Consider the following 22,769-nt stretch of genomic DNA (forward strand, 5'->3'; position numbering starts at 1 on the left):
TTGCAGAATTAATTAATTCTCTCATCACAGTAATTTACCCCATGTCTTCTGTTTTATACATCTGGGCCAGGTGGTCTCTAATCAAGTATGTTGTTAGCTAGTTGTTATGTCAAAGCAAAATTAGCAGCAGGACAGCAGTGGTTGGTAGTGAGGGATTATTCATTCAACTGTAATCGTTCAATTTGCCAAAACCCCTCAAAATTCACCATGTAGTATCTTAAAACTGCTTGGTTTCTGATCAGTGGTGTTACATTCACCTTCTCTTCAAGGCTTGTTTGCATGCTTGATTTCATGGTATAGAAAGAGCAGCAAATATCTTCAAAGGCCTGACTACTCTGTTTTTCTATCAATTCATGTGGTGGCTTGGCCTCAGTTTTCCTTAGAGAGGATGTGTGCTTAGGTCCAGCCCTGTTTGGGCTGAACATCCTTCTGTGATTTTATTCTTGAATTTTACTGCATGAAAAATGAAGCCTCAGATTTAGGACATTCCTTTCAGTAAAGGTAGTGTGGGAAAGCAATGGGAAGTTTCCATGAGGATGGAGAAAGGCAAAACATAGAACTCATTGCAGACCATGAAATCAATAAGTATTATCTAAATCATGTCTGGGCACACTATAACAGGTTTCCACAAACACCCCTGTACACCATATGAGGACTTTTTAGAAAACATGTGTGTGTGTTTTGACTGAAAATGTCTTATACTGCCTATTTTTAAAACACTGTTTTGTAAAATAGATGCTTATGATGGAAAGCTGCAAAGACAAATGTAACTGTTGCATTGCTTCTTACAAAGCAAAAGAAAAAAAAATAGAATGGTTTGTGTTGGAAGGAGCCTTAAAGATAATCCAGTTCCAACCCCCTTGCCATGAGCAGGGATACCTTTCACTGGACCATGTTGCTGAGATTCCATGTTGCTGTGTTCTGTTTCCATTGTCAGATGGAATATTTCCATGCACAATGTGCTTAATCCGAAGAGGACAGCTCTTGTGTTATGTCTGTAGCTGTAGACGTAAGAGCCATCTGTAAACCTTCAGCAGAATAGCACTTGGTACAAATAAGGAGTGCAAATTATCATTACAAAATCAGTGATCTTGACTTGTACTTCTTTTCCATGTGGCCTTAAGATAAGGCTTCACAAAGTCACAATGTCAGTAGGGTAATGCATCCACTTTGTAGAAGTGCTAGTATATTCAGTAAAGGAAATTATATGTATTTTGTATGGCTCAAACCTTACTTAAAGTCCTTCTTGTTAGAAGTCTGTCAGGAGAAAAAATTAATCAAGCTCGTGCTGCAAAAGTATTAGTCTTCTGTTTATCAGTAGTTTCTTTCCAAGTAATTTGTTTTGCTCTTCCCCATTTATGTCTTGCGCACTATGTCTGTCCTTGAGGAAGAGCTCCTGCACACCTTTAAATGGAGCCACAGAAAATGGTAGAAGAATAAACACTTTCTCCCAACATCTCTCTGAAGAACTCCTCCTCTCCTACTAAGAGGATTTAACTAAGGACAAAAATATGCTCCTCACTGCACTATAGTAGTAATAAGGATCCAAGTTCCAAAATCTTACCTCTAACACCACATTGCAGAAGTATTTACATTAGCTAAACTAATCACTGTTAATCTCGACCTTGGTTTGGGCACAGAGGTTCTTATACACTACTATGCTGAATGCTTTGATTAACAGCTACTGCCTGGTTGAGAGCCTGTTTTACTTTGCAGCTTAGTTCCATTCAGACTTATTTTTTTGTTGTTTATTCCTATACCAAACTGGATTTTTGTTTAAATGGTTTTTGTTTGTGGTCTTGCTTTATAGTTTCTGATACAGTAAAAAGGAAGCAGCGCTATCTCCTCTCACCCTTTATTTTTGCAGTACAACTTGCTTATCTTCTCTAAATAAAATTGATGACAAAACCTATGTTGTTCTCAAGGGCAGTGAGGTCCAGTTTCAAGATACGGAAGTTTTGGAGTTCTCCTCTTACTGCAGGCTAATTCAAGGAGAATTTAAGTTCACAGCCTAGACTGAAGTAGGAAATTAAAGAAACTAGATGAGTTTCAAACTGTATTTTGCTAGTCTGTTGTGCCTATAATTGAACTAAGTCAAATGGTTTTCCATGGTTCTCTTCTACAGGCAGGCACCTTCTGTTATTAAATGGAGAACCTTTCCTGGAACTGTTTTTCTATTAATTTTCAGATATTGCAGAAGTTGGGAAGCTAGGAGGGCTAAGTTTGATCTCCACCCATTTGTTTGTCTCACAGGAGATAATTCTCTCATCATTTCAATCAGGATTGTTTGCCAAGATATTTTCCACTAACTTTAAAATTCTAAGTCTTTGTTCTCCATGCCAAGTGACACAAAAAAAAATGTGCACTTGCATCTTGGGAAGCATCATATCCTCAGGAAAGCTCTCTTGATTAGGTTTATTACTCAGCTGTAACTTTCCCTGCAAAACTCAAGCATGTCAATACACTTTGTGATGTTTGTGTCCACCAGGGAAGGAAAAGGTGGTGGTGCTAGTTACCAGCACTGATTGAGCAGCTAATCTTGCAGAACATTACACAATACTAAGACTGTTTCTCCAAGTAGAAGCAATATCCTATGGACTTTTTGTAGATAGAGTAGAATTCATTGCAGTGATCAGCATTTACACCTATATGAATTACTAAAATGGCCAGCACATGAATGTCTGGTTTTAATTGGGGGGTAGGATGTGGTGAGTGGAGTGTGTGCAGGGGAAAGTAAGGAAAAAAATATTCAATATAGCAAATGCTGGCACTATAGAGTGCCATAAAATTTTTATCATCAAGTCTTATGTATCCTGTTTGATGCTGCTCATGCTTTGTCTAATTTTGATTATACATTCAAGCAGGGAATAGCTGCCAGGATTATTTACCTTTTCTGTTTCCAAACAATGATGTGGAATTAATTTATCTGTAAACTCACAACTTGTTTCCACTGGACTGTGTCCTGAAGTTTCCAGACTCATAAATATTATATTTAAGCCACAATTAGAGTTTTATGTGTCTTTCAGGTTCAGGCATGTAAAGAGATGGTTCTTTACATCTCCTCCAAATTCATGATTTATTGCATGGCCTTCAGATAACAAGCTAAAACCAGAGCAGAGCATATATCTTCTAAATTTGTATGTAAAATTTTCCCCCCCTTCTTGTCTCTGACTAATGAGAGCTATTTCTGGATAATAAATTGAGATTGTACTTGAAGAGCATGATTTCTGCTGTCTAATACGGGTTAATTAACAGATTGCCTTCTAAAGGATCACTTAGTCTGATTAAATTTTAATTGAAAAACAAGAAAAACAGATGAGCACTTAAAAGACTGAAATAAGGAGTGTTTCTGCCTGTGACAAATGTGCATTCTCTACCCTCATTCATTTTACCGACTAGGAAGCAGAAGAGTAAGAGGATACAAAGAGAGGTGCTTATGCCTGTATTACTGCCTTCAATGAGACTGCCCTTTGCATGTTAAATCAGTTTCTTCCTCTCTTCACTGGGTTGTCAGCAGTTATGGATAAACTAAGCCAAGTACCTGGTCTCTGTTACAAATTCATCATTTTAGCATTGTTCCCACAGACACTCTGCACTTGCAAAAACAAAAAACCCAGAAGGAAAAAATCCTGAAATACCCAGATTGAAATTTGTCACTCTGTTTCTTTTGAGACTCAGTCCACTGAAGAACTTTCTGCATTGTTTAACATGTGTATAATTGGTGCTGTGTTAAAATAGTGGTGCTAAAGATAAAGGGTGGAAAAATACTATCTATCATCAGTGCCTGGGAGAAGGTGTGGGAAAACTATTTTCCACTTGGCAGAATGGTTAGAAAGCAGGTCTGTTCTGCAAAGTCAGGACAGATTCTTAAGCTACTAGTCTTAATAAAGGTAGGGCGGTGTGACAATATTATCTCTTATGTTTTATTTATAATGACATTGTATCTAAACACAGATTCTTCTGAAAACCTTCATTTTTGGAAGGTCCTGGAGACTGTATGCAGTAGTAAAATGTGGTGGTTTGATACGGGCTGGATGCCAGGCACTCCCCTCCGCAGTGGGACAGGAGAGAGAAAATACAGGGAAAGGTTTGTGAGTTGAGATAAGGACAGGAAGAGATCACTCACCAATTACCATCACAGGCAAAACTGTTTCAACTTGGGGATATTAATTGAATTTATTACTAACAAAATCAGAGCAGGATGATGAAAAGTAAAATAAATCTTAAAAAAATCTTCCCCTTAAACCCCTCCCTCCTTCACTGGCTCTACCTCCTCCCACTCAGTGGCTCAGGGAGACGGGGAATGGGGGTGTTATGGTCAGCTCATCACACTGCTGGCACTGCTCAGGGAGAGGAGCTGTTCCCCTGCCCTGCCATGGAGTCCCTCCCACAGGAGACAGCTCTCCATGAACTGCTCCAGCCTGAGTCTGTCCCATGGACAGCAGCTCACTCTGAACTGCTGCATGGGGGTCACTCTTCATGGGGCTCAGTCCTTCAGGCACAGCAGCTCACTCTGAACTGCTGCATGGGGGTCCCTCTTCATGGGGCTCAGTCCTTAAGGCACAGCAGCTCACTCTGAACTGCTGCATGGGGGTCCCTCTTCATGGGGCTCAGTCCTTCAGGCACAGCCTGCTCCAGCATGGGTGCCCCACAGGTCCTACCAGGAAACCTGCTCCAGAGTGAGCTCTCTCCATGTGTCTGCACATTCCTGCCAGGACCTTGCTCCAGCACAGGCCTCCCATGGGGTCACAGCCTCCTTTAGGCATCCAGCTGCTCTGCTGTGGGGCTGCTGCACAGGCTGCAGGTGGATCTCTGCATCCCCAGGGACCTCCATGGGCTTCGGGGGCACAGCTGCTCCACCATGGTCTGCAGCAGGGGCTGCAGGGGAGCCTCAGCTCCAGAGCCTGGAGCATCTCTGCCCCTCCTTCTGCACTGACCTTGGTGTCTGCAGAGCTGTTCCTCCCACATTCTCACTCCTCTCTGCTCTGGCTGCAGTTTCATTGGAGCAATAACATTTTTTTTCCTTTTTAACTGCATTATTATAGAGATGTTGCCATCATTTCTGATAGGTCCAGCCTTGGCCAGTGGCACATCCATCTTGGAACTGGCTGGCATTGGCTCTGCTGGACATGGAGGAAGCTTCAAGCAGATTATCACAGAAGCCACCCCTGCAGCCCCCCAAGCTACCAAAGTGTGGCCACAAAAACACAATGGATTCACTAACCTGTAGCAAGGATGCTGTTGTTTAAATACTCTTTGCATTTACAGGTGATTCTGGGATTGGGTAGAGTGAATTTTAAGAACAGCTAATGTGATAGAGCTTCAGATGCAAATAAGAATTCACTGGCATATCCAGCAAACTCTTTTGCAGAGAGATTTTGGAGCTCATGTTGAGCAGTCCCAGTTTGCTTTGGGGAATGTCAGTGTTCTTCCTTGGTTCTGAGCATGTAAATAAACCTTACAGAAGCTTCCTCAGAATTACACTAAATAATGAATATTCTCAAGTGTAAAGGTAGGTGTGTAGGATTAAGATGTCAATGTTTTCTAATCCCTCTTCAAACTCAGTTGCACCCTTTGAAGGACACACACAGGGCTTCCTTACAGCGCAGTGATGCAGTTGTTTAGTCAAGCGTATTTTCTCTCTGGTAAAGACCATTTCCATGTTTCTCTGTGTTTGATAGTATCTTGTTTGGTAGTTTCTTGTCTTTGGTGTTCTTACTGGACAGCCTGTTCTGTACTGGTTTATCAGTAAATTAAAAGAGATGTTGAGCTCTAATCCACAGTTTTCTTCATAGCATGTACTTAATTACTTTCATTGGAATCTGCTTTCAAAGTCCAGTAAAGGACAAGGTATCCCACTCTGTGCTTTCTCCACCTAAATGGAAATAGTAAAATATTGCAATAAAACTAGCAAGACTGCTTAAAAAAAAGTGCCAGCCACATCTAAGTCTCAGAACAGGAGGTTTCCCACTTAAAAACAAATAAAAAATGAATTGTGACAAAATGACTTAAATAAGAAATCAAGAACAAGACATGTAAAGAAATCTTCTGGGTATTCTGTGTTCTAAACTAACAGCCAAAAATGATGCCTAATTTGCTGTCTGTTGGATCACAAAACTATGCAGAGTGAAAACCAGACATGTATTTACACGCATTCTTTAACTATCAGGCTCAGATGTAGGGACAGCTTTGTATGAAGTGGCGTGTGCTGGAAACTCAGTTAGGTAAGAAAAAATCTGCTTAGGTGAAGGCACAAGTTCCTGACAGACCAAAGTAAAGCATAATGAAGGGAAAGCAATAGTGAGTCTTGGTTCTGTAATTAATTTATGCATTGAGAAGCACTGTTGCATGAACAGAATGAAACACTAAGAAGTTGGCTGGGTAAATGAAGAATCAACAAGATTAGCCAAACTCTTTCTGCAGAGCAAGTTCAATCTTGTTATATAACCTTTTGGGTAAAGTGTGTTATATACAATGTGTTCAAACTCTATATATACCCTTCTGGTTTGTATGCTGTAAGATACTGGTGGATCTTTTAAAGTCACTTGAAGCAAATGTAAATAACTTTTATAATTGTCTTATTAAAAGCAGACAAATAAACAAAAACCACTGACATGTTGAAACAGTTTTAAAAAAACAGCAAAACTTCTTTCAGTTCTTCTTTTTCCCAAGACTGTGAAAAAGTGAGTAGATAATATTCTATTTGCTGTATTGATAAAAGTGTGAAAATATCATCTCATTCTGGATTAAATCTTGCTATTGTTGGAAAAAAACTCCTCCCTTGAAGTATGTTAATCCATGTTTTGCCAGGATTTTTTTCCCCCACTGGGAATTTTCAAAACTTTGTCTTTTGATAAGAGAACTATATTTTAAGACTAAACTGTTGATTGAAAAATGCAAAATATTTATGCACTTGCTGTAGCACTTGCACTACATTTATAAAGTGATTGGTTATGACAGCAAGGGGAAAACTTCTCCCCTGCTGTTTGTAGTTGATCTACATTGGAATGTAAACCTGAGGAATAACACTTGCTTTCCAGGGTTTGTTTTTATTTTTTTCTTCTATTTAAATTCATACATAAAGGAGAAGGAATCCTATATAGTCTAGTGATCTCTCTAGTTTTTTTGCATAATCTTCATGTATTCTTTTGGTTATGTGTGTTATTTACATCTGTCAACATCAAGCATGAAGCTTGTGGAGTTTCTGTTCTTCTAGAAGTGAAAGTTAACATTATTCCCTCAATGATTACTTCCTATTTTTTGTTTCAGTTTCAACTTTGACCTTGTGGTAGGCGGCTACTGTCCACAACCCCATTGTCCTGTTAGAAACAAGACATTTCTGCCTTGGAATTTGTTTGTTAAAACAGACTATACAAGTTCTAGGATTAACAAGAGTCTTGCAGAACCTAGTTTAACATAGGCCAGCTGGGTATTCACTCCTTTATGCTTAGCTGATCCGGAACCAAACTTGTGTAGTCAACCAATGTCCTCTTCACTTAATGTGGAACTTAGTAATTCCCACCATCCTCCTATACTGCAGGTGCTGCTGACTCATATCCTGCACCTCTTGCTTCCAGCTCAACTCTCTGCATAGGTCAGTGAAGGACAGTAAACCTTTCACAGGTTAGCAAGACACAAGGGTGTTGCCTGTCAGACTGAGACAATGTGGTTCATTTGTCTTATTTTTCTTTCTCAAAAAAGGTCGCAAACCATTCCCCACAGAAGAGAAGTAGGAAATCCAGGACTCAGCTAAAAGACTTCTTTTACATCTGGCATGGTTCTTGCCCTGACAAACATGAAATTCATACTGCAAACACAGATAATGCTGAGAGGGAAATGAGAGGTCAGCTATCCTAAGTCCTGCAGGTTTTTGTAATCCTGCAGAGACTGTCAAGTGGCAAAGGCAGCCTCAAGGGCTTGTCCACTTGGCTCCGTGTGCTGGCCCTGGTCATGTTGCCAGTGTGATTCCGATGGGAACGCGAGCAGTTAGGGTAGGTCTGTCATTACACTAGAGATGGCAGTGAGAAAGGATGGCAGGAACCACAATTGTGTGCTTTTCTGGTGGCTTTGAGCTGCTCAGAAGGGGAGGATGGTAACTGCCATGCTTTCCTGACAACTCTTGCCTCGAGCAGATCACATATGAAATGTGCCAGGTGCCAAGTGGCAGAAACATGTCCAGAGAGGGTGCTGCTGTTTTGTATTCTAGGCTGTGTGAGGTTTTTGTATTCTAATCCTTAAAGAATTTTTTTTCCTTTCCAAGAAGTGATGAGCTTCCATTTCTGTGCACTGACACGTGTATAGCAGCCAATGTAAAGATGACATGGGAATAGCTGATCTGTCTGCTGCCTCAGTGAAATCATTTCACCGTATGGGAATTCTCTCGGCTTTCTGCAGCTCTGCCACGTTGTGTCTCTGGCTACCAAAGTAAGCAGCGTGGCACAGCAAGATTTTCTTAGCAGTACTGCATCTGTCTTTGAGGTTGGGAAGAGAGGTGAAAAAATATATAGGTTAATATGAAGTCTTTGAAGAACTCAAACAGGAATTTTTAATAAAACATTACTTGTGTACACCTCATAGATCTAGACATGAAAAGTAATTGGGGAGAAAGAGTTTTTTATTCATTGGTAAAATCATTAGTTGCATAGTTGGCTTCACTTTCCCCTTCCTTACCCAAAACCCAAGCTGCCAAGGTATTCCGGAGAGGAAAATATTTTCTCTGATGGACAGTATCTTCCATTCAGTTGGGGCACATTGGGGGTGCAGAGTGAAAGCCAATCACCTTCAATATCTACCTTGTTTGTTTGTTGTTTTCTCTTTCTCCAGTGACTATAACTCAAAATAATAAATTATGCTGTTTAGTATTACATTAGATATATATTTGTTGTTTAGCAGCTACATACAGAAACTTACACAGTAGTTGAGCTATAACAGCTGTAAGCCAGGATTAATATATTCTAGTTCGACTGTGAATTTACAACTTGATCTAGCTATAAAGTACTTACAAAATTCAGACTGTGCCTGTGTCTGTGAAATAGCTTCTGCTACTTTTAATGTGTAGGCAGACATCAAAGTAAAGTATGCCAACAGGACAGGAAACTTCCACCCATGGCCACTGTGCTGCCTGTCTGCATAATGAGTCTGAGGATGCTGTCCTGTCAATTTAGCTGTGACCACCCACAGGCCTTTTTCCTTCAAAAGGGTTACTGGCTGAGAGGGTTTCTTTTCTCTTTATATACATGTACTCAATCCTGGGGCAATATTATCCAGGTCAGCAGAGCTTTATAATATATATCTGATCTGGGAGTCTTAACATGTGACTCAGGTTTTTTTTATTATTGGAAAGATATCCATTAACAATTAAATATGTTTTTATTGCATCTAAAAATAAGATTATTATAAACAGCTGAGTGCTACTGTAACTTTATAGCTGGAGCCAGGAAACCTAAATCACTGTAAAAGCCATGTGGGACGAGTAAAAGAGTATGCAGTTAGCATGGCATGGATTTTAACTATTTATGTAGTTTTAAAGTCACTACGAATTCCTTTAGGCTTTTTGTTCATACAGTTGCTTGTATCACTTCACCTATCTGTTTAGCCTTGCTGCTACTGGATTTGGTTAAAATCTGAAATCTGATTAAAGATTACCAGCAGTATACTGTTCATCTGATAGTTTAAATTTAAAATTTATTACCCTGGACAATTTTATTGTGATTGGCTAATTGTCAGTATTATACATACCTATGATTAGATAACTACTGCACTTCTCTGGTTTCTTCAAATTGTATTTAGGTGTCAGTGTGAAAAAAGATTACCATTAAAGCTTTTTCATTTCTTGTAGGAAAGTCTCTAAAGTACTTGGTAGATTCTAAATTCAGCGTTTTTCAGTGCACTAAATCTTTACATCCATGTTGTTAAAACAACTTAAGAAAGAAGCAAAATTACTCCTATGTTCTCTTGGAGTCAGAAGTGAGGACAAAGCCTAGGAGTCTTCAAAGGATGCATCAGTTCTTGCTTTAATGGATTCAGCTTTCAGAAGCTGTGTTTGTCCATTACATTGTAATACTCTTGGGAGTAGAATGAAAGCCATTGGGTGTAATTTCAGGCTTAATAGTTCAATTACATCTCCTTTCTTGTGGAAAAACAGCATTTCAAAAGACAATTGTTCCTACCACTGGGAGAACCTTAAAGCTGCCATTAGACCTGTATGTGAGATCCCGGGAATGCTTTGAATAACACGGGAGGCTTTAGCCTCTTCAAAAGAGACCTGGCTCTGAGCAGTATCTGGCTCTTCTTCCTCTATGTAATAGGGTGCCTGTGGGGCAGGATCTGTTGCTCTAGTTTACATATAGTCAGTTTATTGTCTTCTGTCTTCAGTCTGGTGTGTCTGTCTATCTGGCCACAAATACCCCAGAAGTCCTTTTTTCTTGCTATTGCTTATTGTCGTCAGACCCAACTGTTCCTTACTAGAGTCTCTTAAGATTTTCTTGCACTCCTTAACTCTTAGAATAAAATCAGTAGCGGTGTGTGACCTATATGGGCCAAGACTTCTCCTTGCTATTTTTAAATCTGTTTTGAGAACTTTCCAGCCCTACTCTTACTCATATGGGGGAAATTCAAGTGGCAGGTGCCTAAAACACTCCTGCCTTTGTCAGTATGAACTTCCTTGAGGTGAGATCTAAGGCGATGTATAAATTATAAGTTAGTTATTTTCAGCTTTTGCATTTGGGCATACTTGAAAAAGTATTTTAAAATTACATCTTTCAAGATACTAACACTTGCACCATCTACCCTCTTCTTCCTCTTCTTCCTTGCTTTGTTTTTTACAATCCAAAGACTTTTTGGTGGAAGTTTTCTGTATTTTAGGAAATCAATCACAGCCAACCTGGGGCATTCTATATCCTCATATATGAAAACAAAGGCATCTCTGACATTTGAGCCTAACAGATTTGCCAAGCAAAAAAACACAGCCATGTTTGCTGTTCAGTTGTATAGTGTCCACTCACTTTTTTTTTTTTTTTTTTTTTTAGCCAGAACCTTTAATTATTTCAGTATGGGCAAAAGTTAAGCTGCTTGGAAAGCAGCTACATATTTCCCACAGCACCAAAGCTATATAAGCATGTTTTGTGACTGTCTTTGTTCCTGCAGCTGGGATGCATATAGTACATTCAGACTTATTGCAGGCATGAAGTAACTTAGAAGACTGGACTATAGATCTTATATAATTGTGTGCTAATAACCAATAGCTGTGTGCAAATAGGGACAGGAAGAGGGTGTCAGCTGTGCCTGGAGAATTATCTCTCGTTCACCATACCAAGAGTTCATATAACTTGTGGAGCTGGCCATCTCTCCCAGAATGTTAGCGGCCTGGCTGCAAAGGGCAGCTGTGTGCCACTCAGTCCAGCAGCTCCTTCCCCTCAGATCTGGGCCCTCTTCAGACCTCCAGACCTCAAATCCTGGCAGGTCTTGACATACTTGTATGTACTGGGAAGCTGAGCTCATGAGGTCAGGCCAAGGTGGATTAATGCAGTGAGATAATGGGAGTGGATAGTTCACTGGGTCTCTTGGAGATCGCTTGCTTTGTGAGGAAACAAAAACTAAAAAATATCCAAGTCTGATTATGGAATGGAGAATGACTGGAAAACTGGCTCTTAGTGTAACATTTAGGCAATGGAAGAAGTCAGGGCATCTTTTCAAGAATAATAGATAACAGATTGTGTTTTTTAGGTGATTTGGATGTCCTTTGGGACTTTCAGGAAGTTCCTCTGCAGACCATGGCAGAAATGAGTGATTGTACTTTGATTGGTTTCTTCTCAGATGAGCTCTTGTGATACTTTTTTTTTTTTTTGGAAGAGGGTTTGTGTGTTTTACTTGCCTGCTCTCAAAACATTGTGTGCTTTACTTGCCTGCCCTCAAAACATTGTGTGCTTTACTTGCCTGCCCTCAACCTGCCTGGTTTAGGGCTGCTTCTCATATGTACACCACTTTCTCATGATAAATGAGTGCCTTGGTGAGAACTCTGTCCCTTTTCTATCCAGAGCGTGTAGGCTGTGGAAAGACACTGCATCCAGTTTTACACACACTTTGACTTTACCAGGAGAAAAAAAAATCGAGTTCTTTACCTTCATTCACTTTCAATGCTTCTCCTTTTGTCTTCTGGAACAGCCTGGAACAACACACAACAGTGTGTTGAAGGTGCATTTTTAATTAAATCATGTGCATCTTGTATATGTACAATACATTCACTTTGAGGGCATTTTTATTACAGTAGGAGGGTGGTAATATGTAATAAGTCTCAAGAATAATTAAAACTTGTGTTAACTTGTGTATGTTTGTATGTAGTGATTGAACTTTGTGTTCTCTGCTGGGTCCAAGATCCGATCTTAATCAAGTAGAAAGGAAGGAAAGGGTGATGGGGGAAGGAAGAGTTGGTTGTTACCTTTAAAAGTTCTTGCCAGTTTAATATAAACATCACCTGTCATGTTTATTTCTAAAAAAATTGTTTTAAAAGTATATTGCTTCCAGTTTTTCAAATATTTAGCTGCAGATAGTTTTTTATGTTCAACACTTACTGAGGGAGAAATGCATGCAGTGGGTAACATTATAAATCAGCATTTGGAAATATCTTCACCTTTCCTGTCTGTTGATGTTGCCTCAGAGTTTTGTTCGGTGTTTACACTGAAGGGAAAAAAGCAGAGTAACGTGGTAAGGCTTTCACTGCACCATGATGCTACAGGGCAAACATTTAAATAACTTGAGATTTCCCAGAGGGAATATGGTATATCTGTTTGGTTTTTTCCTTTTACTTTGGGGAGGTAGAAATGCACTCCAGAATCAGCGAGATGCAAGGTTTTGGTCTGAAACTTGCAATTTCTGCACAAAATAAGAATTACTGCTTTGCATTTATCACAGCATACCAGATTCCAGCGTGGGAGAAGAAAAGGGCCTGATTCAAGGACAATGATTGGAATCCTGTTGCATGAAATGCTTTGAAAAAAATGTTAATTTCTCTGTCTTTGAAAAGTACAGTTTTAAGTGTTTGCTTTTAGATGGTTTGACTTCGTTAGAGACAGCAGGTGAATTAACATGTATCACATGAGCTTTGCCAAGGATTCCATGACATTCATACCCAAGTCAAGCTGAGGCATGTAACAGTGTTTTGAAATGGATAGTAGTTCTGAAGACGTCCCTAATATTAAAACAAATTCAAGATCTGCACTGGAGGTTAAATGCTAGTTCAGTTTGCAGGAGTGTTATTTGCTCTCTGGAAGACATCTATTTGTTTTAAACTTGTAAGTCAAGTAAAAGTTCATCTAATTGAAACTCCCTATTGAAATGTCAGAGCACCTGAATTAATTTTTCTTATGTGAAGAAAGTTTTTAGTATTTCATAAAATTACTGTTATTGAACATACTAGGGCAGCCTTCACAAAAAACTCAAGAGATTATTTTGAAAGTACGAGCTGAGGGGGAAAACCTGAGGGGGACAGACACATTTTTTTTTTTTAAGGCTGCCAGGATTTTACAAGATTGCTTGTTACTTTTTCCTTACAGATTGTGTCAGATGCTGCTGGACAGGGGGTTGCCATCACTGGGAACAATACTTTTAACAACTGGAACTGGCCTAATGCTGTGATCTTTGCTGCTACTGTGATCACGACAATTGGTAAATATTTACTATGTCAACCTTTCTATCTGTAGTTCTCTGTAGGCTCTACTGTTTTTGTAGTCTCCCATTTCTGTGTCAAGGTAACCACCGAATAAAGTCCCCTGGCTGGAGCTGCCTAAAGTGTGTGTTCACCTGCAGATTCATGGAGGAAAAAACCAAGGGTTTTGGCACCCTCTCCGTGTGTGTACAGAAGAGAGAAGTGTGCTTTTCCAATAAGTAATGGACTAAAGGTGCTGTTGGGCTTGGCTGGTGTCATTCCAGTTCCATTGATTTATGCACTTAAATTTCCAAATCATAAAATTCCAAAACAAAAGCGTGACAAAGCATTCCATTAAATGAATACCTAAAGCAAGTGCATATGAGGTTTTTGGATTGCTGTCTTGTTACACACACGCGTTCTCTTGAGCTACTACTAAATTATCAGTGTTCCTGGCTTGCAGAACTAACTATATTTTTTATCCACCTCTTAAAAAAAGGTGAAGCAGAGCAACTGTTGCTTTTTAAATATCACTACTGATTTTCCTTATAAAGATCCTCTGCACTGGAAGATGTCTTTCTCCTGTGATATACAAGTTTTCAGAACTGAACATCATTTTCCTTCTGCTTTTGCAGAAAAATCTTTGCTACATGGTGCTGTTACACACTTGTTGCACAATTAAAAAAAAAAAGGGAATGCAAAATAACCAGAGAAGACCAAATGTAGAAGTCTTACTGTTAAACCGTATGCAGTACTGTGTTTTTCTTTATTATTTAAAATTCACAATACCCAGCTTATATTATAACTTATGAAAAATGTTGAAGTCAATAACACTCCTAAATAAGAAGACTCTATCAGAAGTTCAGAATATAGGCTGCTGATTTTAGAGCCTGAATCTGCAATGCTCTTTTGGGTTCTATGACCAGCAAAGAACCAAATTCATTTGAAATATCTTTTACTTACTTGCCTTGCAGTTGACTCACAAGCTCTTACCCTGCAAAGGTACTGGGTCACAAGTTAAATGTGTATAGTGTATCTTTCACCAGGACCTAGCTTCAGGATGAATTTTGAGTTTCACACTGTAAAATTAAATCAGTCAAGTTTTAACAATGCTGCTTAAGATTGGGACATCACATCAGAAGTTCTGAGATGAGCTTTATTTTCTATTTGTCCCATCTTGTCCAGAAAAAGATTCACAAAATGTAGGGAACACAAAGTACAGTAATGGAATATGTGTTTGTTAGATTTGGAATGCATCCAGTTTCAGAAGATGGGCAGCTGAAGTAAAGTAAATCCCTTTTAGAAGGTGAAGTAAGGAGTGCCCAACACAGTAGGAGCCCACACTGTGTTGTTTTGTGCACAGCTAGAATTGCCTTGGATTCTCTTCAGCCAGAACAGACAGAGAACACGCTTATCTCTTCCAGGTTACGGAAATGTTTCCCCAAAGACACATGCTGGGCGTCTCTTCTGCATATTTTATGGGCTTTTTGGAGTCCCTCTCTGCTTGACGTGGATCAGTGCTCTGGGGAAATTCTTTGGAGGACGTGCCAAGAGGCTGGGCCAGTTTCTGACGAAAAGAGGAGTCAGCCTGGTAAGCCCTTACTTGTTTACCCTTGAACTGTGTAGTTTTGATGCATGAATTAAGCTTGCATTTCATAACTTGCCTGCTTATCTTGTAGTAAATGAACACTTGCACAAATTTTCTCAAATGGTGTGCATTGAAAGAACTAAAAGAGGGATGGTATCTGATGTGTTAGTTCTGCAAGAAGTTTAGCAAAATGAGATCTCACAAAAACCTTTGGTACTACTTCTTATGTTAAAGACCTTTAGAACAAACGTACACGAGGCTCCATTTCACAGACATTTCATTCAAGCTCCTCAGGCACAGGAATGATAATATGCTGTCCTGCTTGGCTCCCACCTGCCTGCATGCTAGTACAAATATTTCCTGCTGTGCAGTGAACCTACTGCAAAACAATATTTTGTTCTGTTACTGGCTTTTGCTTTTTTGTTTGTGGCATTTTGTTGGGTTTTTGGTGATGGTTTGTTTGGGTTTCTTTCTCCTCCCTTCCCCACTGCAAGTGAATCCTCAGTTTTAACTCTGCACAGAAATGGGAGGCAGTGCAGGATCAGAGTGCCTGGAGGGCACTGGGACTGCTTTAGGTCCTGCTTTCAGAATCAGAGCAAGAAATTTCTCGGGTTTGCGCCTGAGAAGAAAGTACAGAAAATAGTAGTGAAATATGTGTGTATGTGGAGGTTTGTGTAGAGGCTGGCATGAGTGGCAAAGAGAAGGAAACAGAAATGGGAGAGAAACAACATAAAATGCTTCTGATCTTCTGTTTTCAAATGAGTAAGAGGAAAATTAGAGGTACTGATGGCTTTTTAGACTAGAGTGCTATGTCCATATCCCATTCTAATTTATAAAATATTTGGGACTCCTTAAACTTTTCCAAGAGCATGAAACAAAACTATGAGCAAATAATCCTTTTTGAGCAAGCAGTTGCAAGAATAGGGAGTTCTGCATAAAGGAAAAAAAAGAAGTGCGTTTACTTCAGTCGCTTATAGGGACTTTTCATTATGGTAGCTAAATTGTTAGCACACAACTGAAATATCTGGTACTTGTCAGATGATTCTTGGTGCCATGGGTAGGAAAAAAAAATTGAGATCGTTCCCTGACTTTTGCATTTTCTTTGCAGAGGAAAGCCCAAATTACATGCACGGCTATATTCATTGTTTGGGGTGTCTTGGTCCATCTGGTTATTCCTCCCTTTGTCTTCATGGTGACTGAAGGATGGAATTACATTGAAGGCCTCTATTTCTCATTCATCACTATCACCACCATAGGATTTGGAGATTTTGTTGCTGGTCAGTAATTGTATTTTATGTATTATTTTCTCACATGCACAGTGTCGCAATTCTGCTTCCAAACTCTTAATTTGAAAATATGTTTTCTAAGTTTTTACAGCACATTTTGCAGGATAGAATATTCCGTTAAGGCTGGCTACTGATCCAGTGGATTAGATCTGGCTCTTCAGTGTTGGTGTAGACACCTAAGGCCTTTATTGAGTTATTTTTGCAGCCAAGTTCTAGAGTCCATAAGTCTTTCTGGTACCCCAGGTCTGTATTTCAGGCAAGGAACTACCCTGCCCACCATGTTAGTTGTGCACCTTTGAATGGGATCTAAGCAGGATGTGTAGGCATTGGGCCTACACCTGCCTAGAACTAGTCAACAGGGAATGCTGAGCATATTCCTCTCTCCTCATAAACCTCTTCTTTCTCTAAAAGCCACTGCTTCATTCAGCACTTTGGTCCTCATACCTTGAACTCTGAATCTTTTTCTCAAGGAAGGTACCTATATGTGCATGCTTCAGTGGCAGGAAGAAGACTGGTAATTTTTAAGCAGGAAAATGTTCACTTTTATATCTTACAAGGAGAGGATAAATATACTTCATTTTTATTTGGTTAGTCCAGTGGTCAGAATACATGTAGCCAACAAGTGGAAGATGTGGGATCAACTTTTTCTTTCATTTCCCCACTTGCTACCTCTCTGAGTGGTGTTCAAATAACAAGGCTTTGTTAGTGAGGAAGAGAGCAGTTCTCAGGGTAACAACTTCAAGGTTTGTCAGCTGTGAGTCTTCTTGCAGTAATGTTTTTGTTTTTAATTTCCTGTAGGTGTAAATCCAGATGCAAACTATCATGCGCTTTACAGATACTTTGTGGAGTTATGGATCTATCTGGGACTAGCTTGGCTTTCACTCTTTGTTAACTGGAAGGTCAGTATGTTTGTGGAAGTCCACAAAGCAATCAAGAAACGGAGGAAAAAAAGAAAAGAGTCATTTGAGAACCACCCTCGGCCTAAAAAACCCCTTCAAATGGGTACCTCAAAGGATGTCAACATTTTCAGCTTTCTTTCAAAGAAGGAAGAGACCTACAATGACCTTATAAAGCAAATTGGGAAGAAGGCCCTGAAGACAAGCAATGACAAAATGATTATAGTGGAAAATGGCAAACAAATGAACGCCAGTATAGATGTTCAGGTGACTTACACAAAAACAGAGTCATTTGAGTATGGTGAGACTTCCCTGGACATTCAAAATGGTCATGTACTGAGACCCCTCCATGACAAAAATATTGCAGACAGTCCTCTAGAAGGAACCATGTTTGTGAACCAGCTGGACAGGATTAGTGAAGAAGAAGGTGAAGTGTGGGATTCCAGAGACTATCGGCCCTTAATATTTGAGAATGCCAATATAACATTTGTAAATGAAGATGATGATGAAGAGGAAGATATCTCAGATGATGAGGAAACATCAAAATCCTCTATGGATGATAATCTTGCAGAGGAATCTGAAACTGCCAAAAAATTAGTAAAATTCCCATCCTCTGATGAATCTACCTTTACCAATAATGAGCTAGAACTTTCTGTGCCTTATGAACAGCTGATGAATGAATATAATACAGTAAGCAATGTGAAGGCTGCCACGTGAAGCATGCTGGACAATGTTTTTCTGAAAGGGGTCAGTGCATATTGAACATAGAGCAAGGAGAAAAGTGAGTTTGCAGCTTCTCCTGTCTCTTTGAAAACAAAAGCAAGTCCCAGACTAAGAAACTCCAGTCTCCTTTTCCCATCCTAAGTTGGCTTCTGAGCCTGTCAGCTTTGCTTTTCTGAAAGACTTGTAAAATAACAGTTGAATTTGGAGTCCCACTCCTTTAGATTTTATGGTTCTTGAACAAAATAGAAAAGACTAGTTAATACACTGGATCTGCTCTGAGTTCATGCATTTCATTGAGGAAATAGTTTGGGATTGTAACTATACTGTTGCAAGACTGTTTTGGGCATCAAACATGTTCGGTTACTCCATTAGCCTTTCACCTCTGAAAACCTGGATTTGAATCCAGCATTTATCACGAATGAAATCAAGGGGGTTGCTCTTTGTTAAGTTGTTACTGCCAAAAATATGGCGCTGTACTTGAAGAGAAACTTTGGATGGAATGCCAGGGCACACAGATCTGAACTGAGCTGTGCTGGTAGACTGAGAAGGAAGCTCTGAAACATCTCCGTAGAATATGTCAGTACTTGTCAAATTATAGTGAATTCTAATTTCATAAATAAAATACTAAAATTAAGAGTTCCAAAGGAATGGATCGAGAAGGAGCCCTCTAACAAGGAAAAATCTGGGATGAAGCTCGCCAGTTGGGCTGCTGAGGTACACGTCAGCCCCAGAACTGTCAGAGAGTAAAGTGACTGGAAGACTTATTGATCAAAGCATGTATGGACACAAGCAGGATGCAATGAACTTTTTTTTAGTGTTGAAAGTGTCCTTCCACTGTCCATTTCCTAAAGGAAATACTTGAATGAACCTCATACAGTATCTGTGTACAGGTGAAGTTTTATTGACACTGTTCTTCTTAGGAAAAAATCACCTTGGGAAGCACAGATATTCTCCAAATGCCCTAATGCCTGTCAGAGGGGACCTGTAGCACTGCTGCTGATCTGGGCAGTGTGTTAGTCAGTATTGTTGTTTGATGTTCCTCCCTGCCTTGGTACTTCAGACATGACTTGAATGGGAGATGATTTTTGAAACAGTTGATTACACTTCATATATTGTTTTGTTTTGTTTTTAGAGTTTGACCTATGTGCATATACAATGGTTATTCTATCTCACTCGATAGAAGTTTGGGCAATATCAAACCTTGGGCAAACTGAAATGTGATCAAATGACTTTGGGCCATAAGGCACTTCTTTTTAGAAGGAACTTTGGCTCTAAGCTTCTGAAAGTATTATTTTTTGACTTGGAGATGGGCTACTCACTAGAAGGAAGCATGTCTGTTCATAGCATGTATGCCCAAATTGTTTTGGCTACAAAGAAATTTTACCATGGTTTTCTTTTTCTTTCTTCTTCTATGTCTGTGCATTAACCCTGACAACTCTTTCACATGAGGCTCTTGATTATATGCTGGCAAGAGGTATTGGCTTCAGATTTATCCAATACACTTGGAACAGAAGATAGCCAAGACCTTTAAACCTTAACATGTCAGGTTCTGCTGATCTGTTTGGTTTTAGAGTATTTAAGCCATTCTGGTATGTCCGAAAGTTTCCAAAGTTCAGTGAACAGTTAAAAGTTTTCCCAGTCTCATTTTCAGTGTAATGCTGGCAGACTCACGAGCTCTGTAAGAAGACCTTTTGGAACCTTGCAATGCTAATCCTAAATTACTGGCTATTTCTGATAACTACAAATATTGGCTGCAGCTTCAGTTGCTGGCCTGTCCCATGGAAGAAGGAAGATATATGGGAAGCTAGCACTCTGCTTGGATAGCCTTTAGATGGGAAGTTTTGAAGTTATCTACTGTGAAACAAGGGATTGTCTTTACTATTCTGTTTTCTTTCCTAGAATTTTCCACACATATGACATTTTTTCAAATAGAATGTGAACACAATGGCCAAATTGTGGCCAACTCGTGTCCACCTGTCATGCGAAACAACTGTGGAGTCAACATCATTTGATTTGTATTTAATCTGCAATTTATGGTAGTATTGTTGAAGAGAGATTCTCATTTGTAATCAAATTTTATTACATTTACGCTATTTGGAGCAGGGGTGGCTGGATGAATTTCACTTGTATCTGACAGGAAAGAAGGAGAGGCTGTATCAAGATGATTCTTACTTACTTCTAGTAAGATACCTTAATCTCCACTCTTCTAAAATTACTCCAAGCCCTTCAAGTTTTTGTATCTGAAGGGCTGTGGTTGACAGCTGTACTTAATAACTGTAAGAAATGTTAGGTAGGATTATGTGCATATGCGCAGGATGCTTGTGTAGTCAGTTTAGCCTTCTCTTTTTTTTAAATATTTTTTGTTTAAAAAAGTCCATACTAACTTAAAATAAAATGAGAAAGCACTCCATATAGTTTTTGTTGTTCTCCAACTTGTCTTCCTTTATTGATGCAAAGATCAAAGTTTTAGTAACAGTTAGAGAGCTACAGGACAACGAGGAGAGAAAAGACTTTCAGCAAGTGCATGAAATGGAAAAGCATAGTCCAATCTTCATTTAAAAAACAAGAAAAAAAGAAAAAATTCTCTTGAATACTGAAATAATACAACCCAGACACTTGGCTGGGCTGCTTTGATTGGGAGGGGATATTGCACACTGGAACCCAGACTCTGTTCTGTGTAGCAAAGTGCACTTGTATGCCAGAGCTGAGAATAGATGGGATCTGTTTCATATTATCAAGCTAGATGTGGCTCTCTGGCCTTTCCCAGTGTAGTCAGCATAGACTATAAGTCTGCATAATAAGTATCATGGGATTTAAAGTAATAGTTTAAATTTATTAAAACAAAGTACAATATTCCCAGTTTTTTGGGGAAACATGATCACACCTCACAAAACTGTTCTCAAGATATCCCACCATGTGCCTTAATGTAATCTTAACACTGGGAAAAAATTCCTCTTTACACAGGGGCCGACAGAATTGGTCTCGTTAAGCCCTACATGTTTCAGAGTTTTGGAGGGGTTTAGCTGGTGCATAGCTTTCATAATGGCTCTCTCCAAAAAGCTGAACCATTCCCAGGGTTTTTAAAATTATGGTGCCATCTCAGAAGTGCCGAAGAGCTAAACAGGACAGCTTTTTGCCTGCCTGTCTTCCACGTCTTGAGAAAAGAAGCTGCCTGGGGGATCTAAACTAATATCTTTCTGCCTTCAGATTTACATGTAATTACTTAGAGGGGTGTCCAGGCTGGATTTTGTTCTATTCAGTTCCAAAAGTGTCTCTGCATGAATTCCCCAGTGCTACCTGGTTATGTCTTGTAGTTATTTCAATTATTTAGTCAATCTGGAAACATTTTCTTTGGATACCTATTGATTTCATTTGGCTAACTAATAATGTTAGCAGTTTTCTTAAAGCTGTGGAGTTGGTTTTGTAGGTGAGACAGATCTCTTCCTGGAAAGAGAGGAAAGTGGGATATTTAAGGAAGGAAAAAGGCTTAAAAGCATGTATAAATAAGGAAGGGATGGAATAGCAGTGAAAACTCTTCTTTCTAGCTGTTGCCTATAAGTAGATTTTATTTCCAGTCACATCATGTGAAGGATGGATTCACTTATTAATTTTGCCAAGATGAGCCAGTACTTTCAATTTTAGTCCTTTTTCAAAGATTAATCCTGAAATGTGACCATGGAAGTCTGTTCCTACAAAAGGCCTTTTAAGTGCTATAAGACTACATGACCCCATTCTTCATGACAGCGTTGTGATGCTTCTTGGGTTTGTACTGCGTTACTGAAGCCTGTTTCTACCAGAAGGGCATCACTTTCAGATACCTGTCTCACATCAGGCAGCCTCACCCATCTGATACACTGGTACGAAGTCACTGAGGAAATACAAAATCAGAGTGTTTAATTTTTCTGAACTAATGATTCGTGAATCTGTTGCTGGCAATGGATATCACAAAGCACACAGAATGAAAACCAGACTGATAACAGATCCATGGTAACGCAGCTGTATGTGTGAAGATTTTATTTTTCCTCCAGTTGATCTGGGAGAGTGTGCGGAGACAGACGAGGAGAGCAAAAAGCAATATGTCTGTTGACTAAACAAAAGAACTTTGTAGACATGTAATTTTTGTGCCTCGTAGGATTCATTCCATTTGTGGTGGATTTAACTTTTAAAAATTTGCTTGTCTTTCAATATGGCTTTTGACATTTGTGCAGTTCTGACTCTTATCACTCCATAATATGCCTGTCTGTCTGTTCTTTGTTGCTGATTGTCACTGGAATCACACTGTATGTAAATATTTGCTAAGTCTTTGTAAAATGTAATTTATTTTAATATTTTGCAATAAAAAATTTACAATTTATCCTCTCTGTCATGAGAAGAATGGTGATCAGTATTTCTTTTTACAACTACCTACACTTGTAATGCACCTTACAGATGAGACTTGGTCCTGGCCCAAAGGCCCAAAGATAAAGAGCCAAAAAAGCAAGCTGTTTATGCAAGCAGATGCCTTAACTTGTACAGGGTATTGATGACTTCAGTTCAACGGCATCTGGTCTTCAATTAGATACAACATAGCAAAGTATTATTCAATGTGGATTTTGGACAGCTGTTGAAAAATAAACTGAAGTTTATTTTAAGGG

At 39.3% G+C, this 22,769-nt stretch overlaps 1 protein-coding gene across 1 annotated transcript in view; it reads left to right on the forward strand.

The window, feature by feature from the left end:
- Positions 1-22,429, forward strand: part of KCNK5 (potassium two pore domain channel subfamily K member 5) — a 34,645-nt gene extending 12,216 nt beyond the window's left edge. The window contains exons 2-5 of the mRNA XM_054280394.1: positions 13,551-13,662; positions 15,067-15,233; positions 16,339-16,507; positions 17,315-22,429. Coding sequence (XP_054136369.1) covers positions 13,551-13,662; positions 15,067-15,233; positions 16,339-16,507; positions 17,315-18,129 — 1,263 coding nt within the window. The 3' untranslated portion in view covers positions 18,130-22,429. The remainder of the gene's footprint in view (positions 1-13,550; positions 13,663-15,066; positions 15,234-16,338; positions 16,508-17,314) is intronic.
- The last annotated feature ends 340 nt before the right edge of the window (positions 22,430-22,769 follow it).

The sequence above is a fragment of the Melozone crissalis genome, unplaced genomic scaffold, assembly GCF_028551555.1.
Source record: "Melozone crissalis strain CALT ecotype California unplaced genomic scaffold, PUWL_Pcris_2 ptg000027l_1, whole genome shotgun sequence".
In the NCBI taxonomy this organism is placed as follows: domain Eukaryota; kingdom Metazoa; phylum Chordata; class Aves; order Passeriformes; family Passerellidae; genus Melozone; species Melozone crissalis.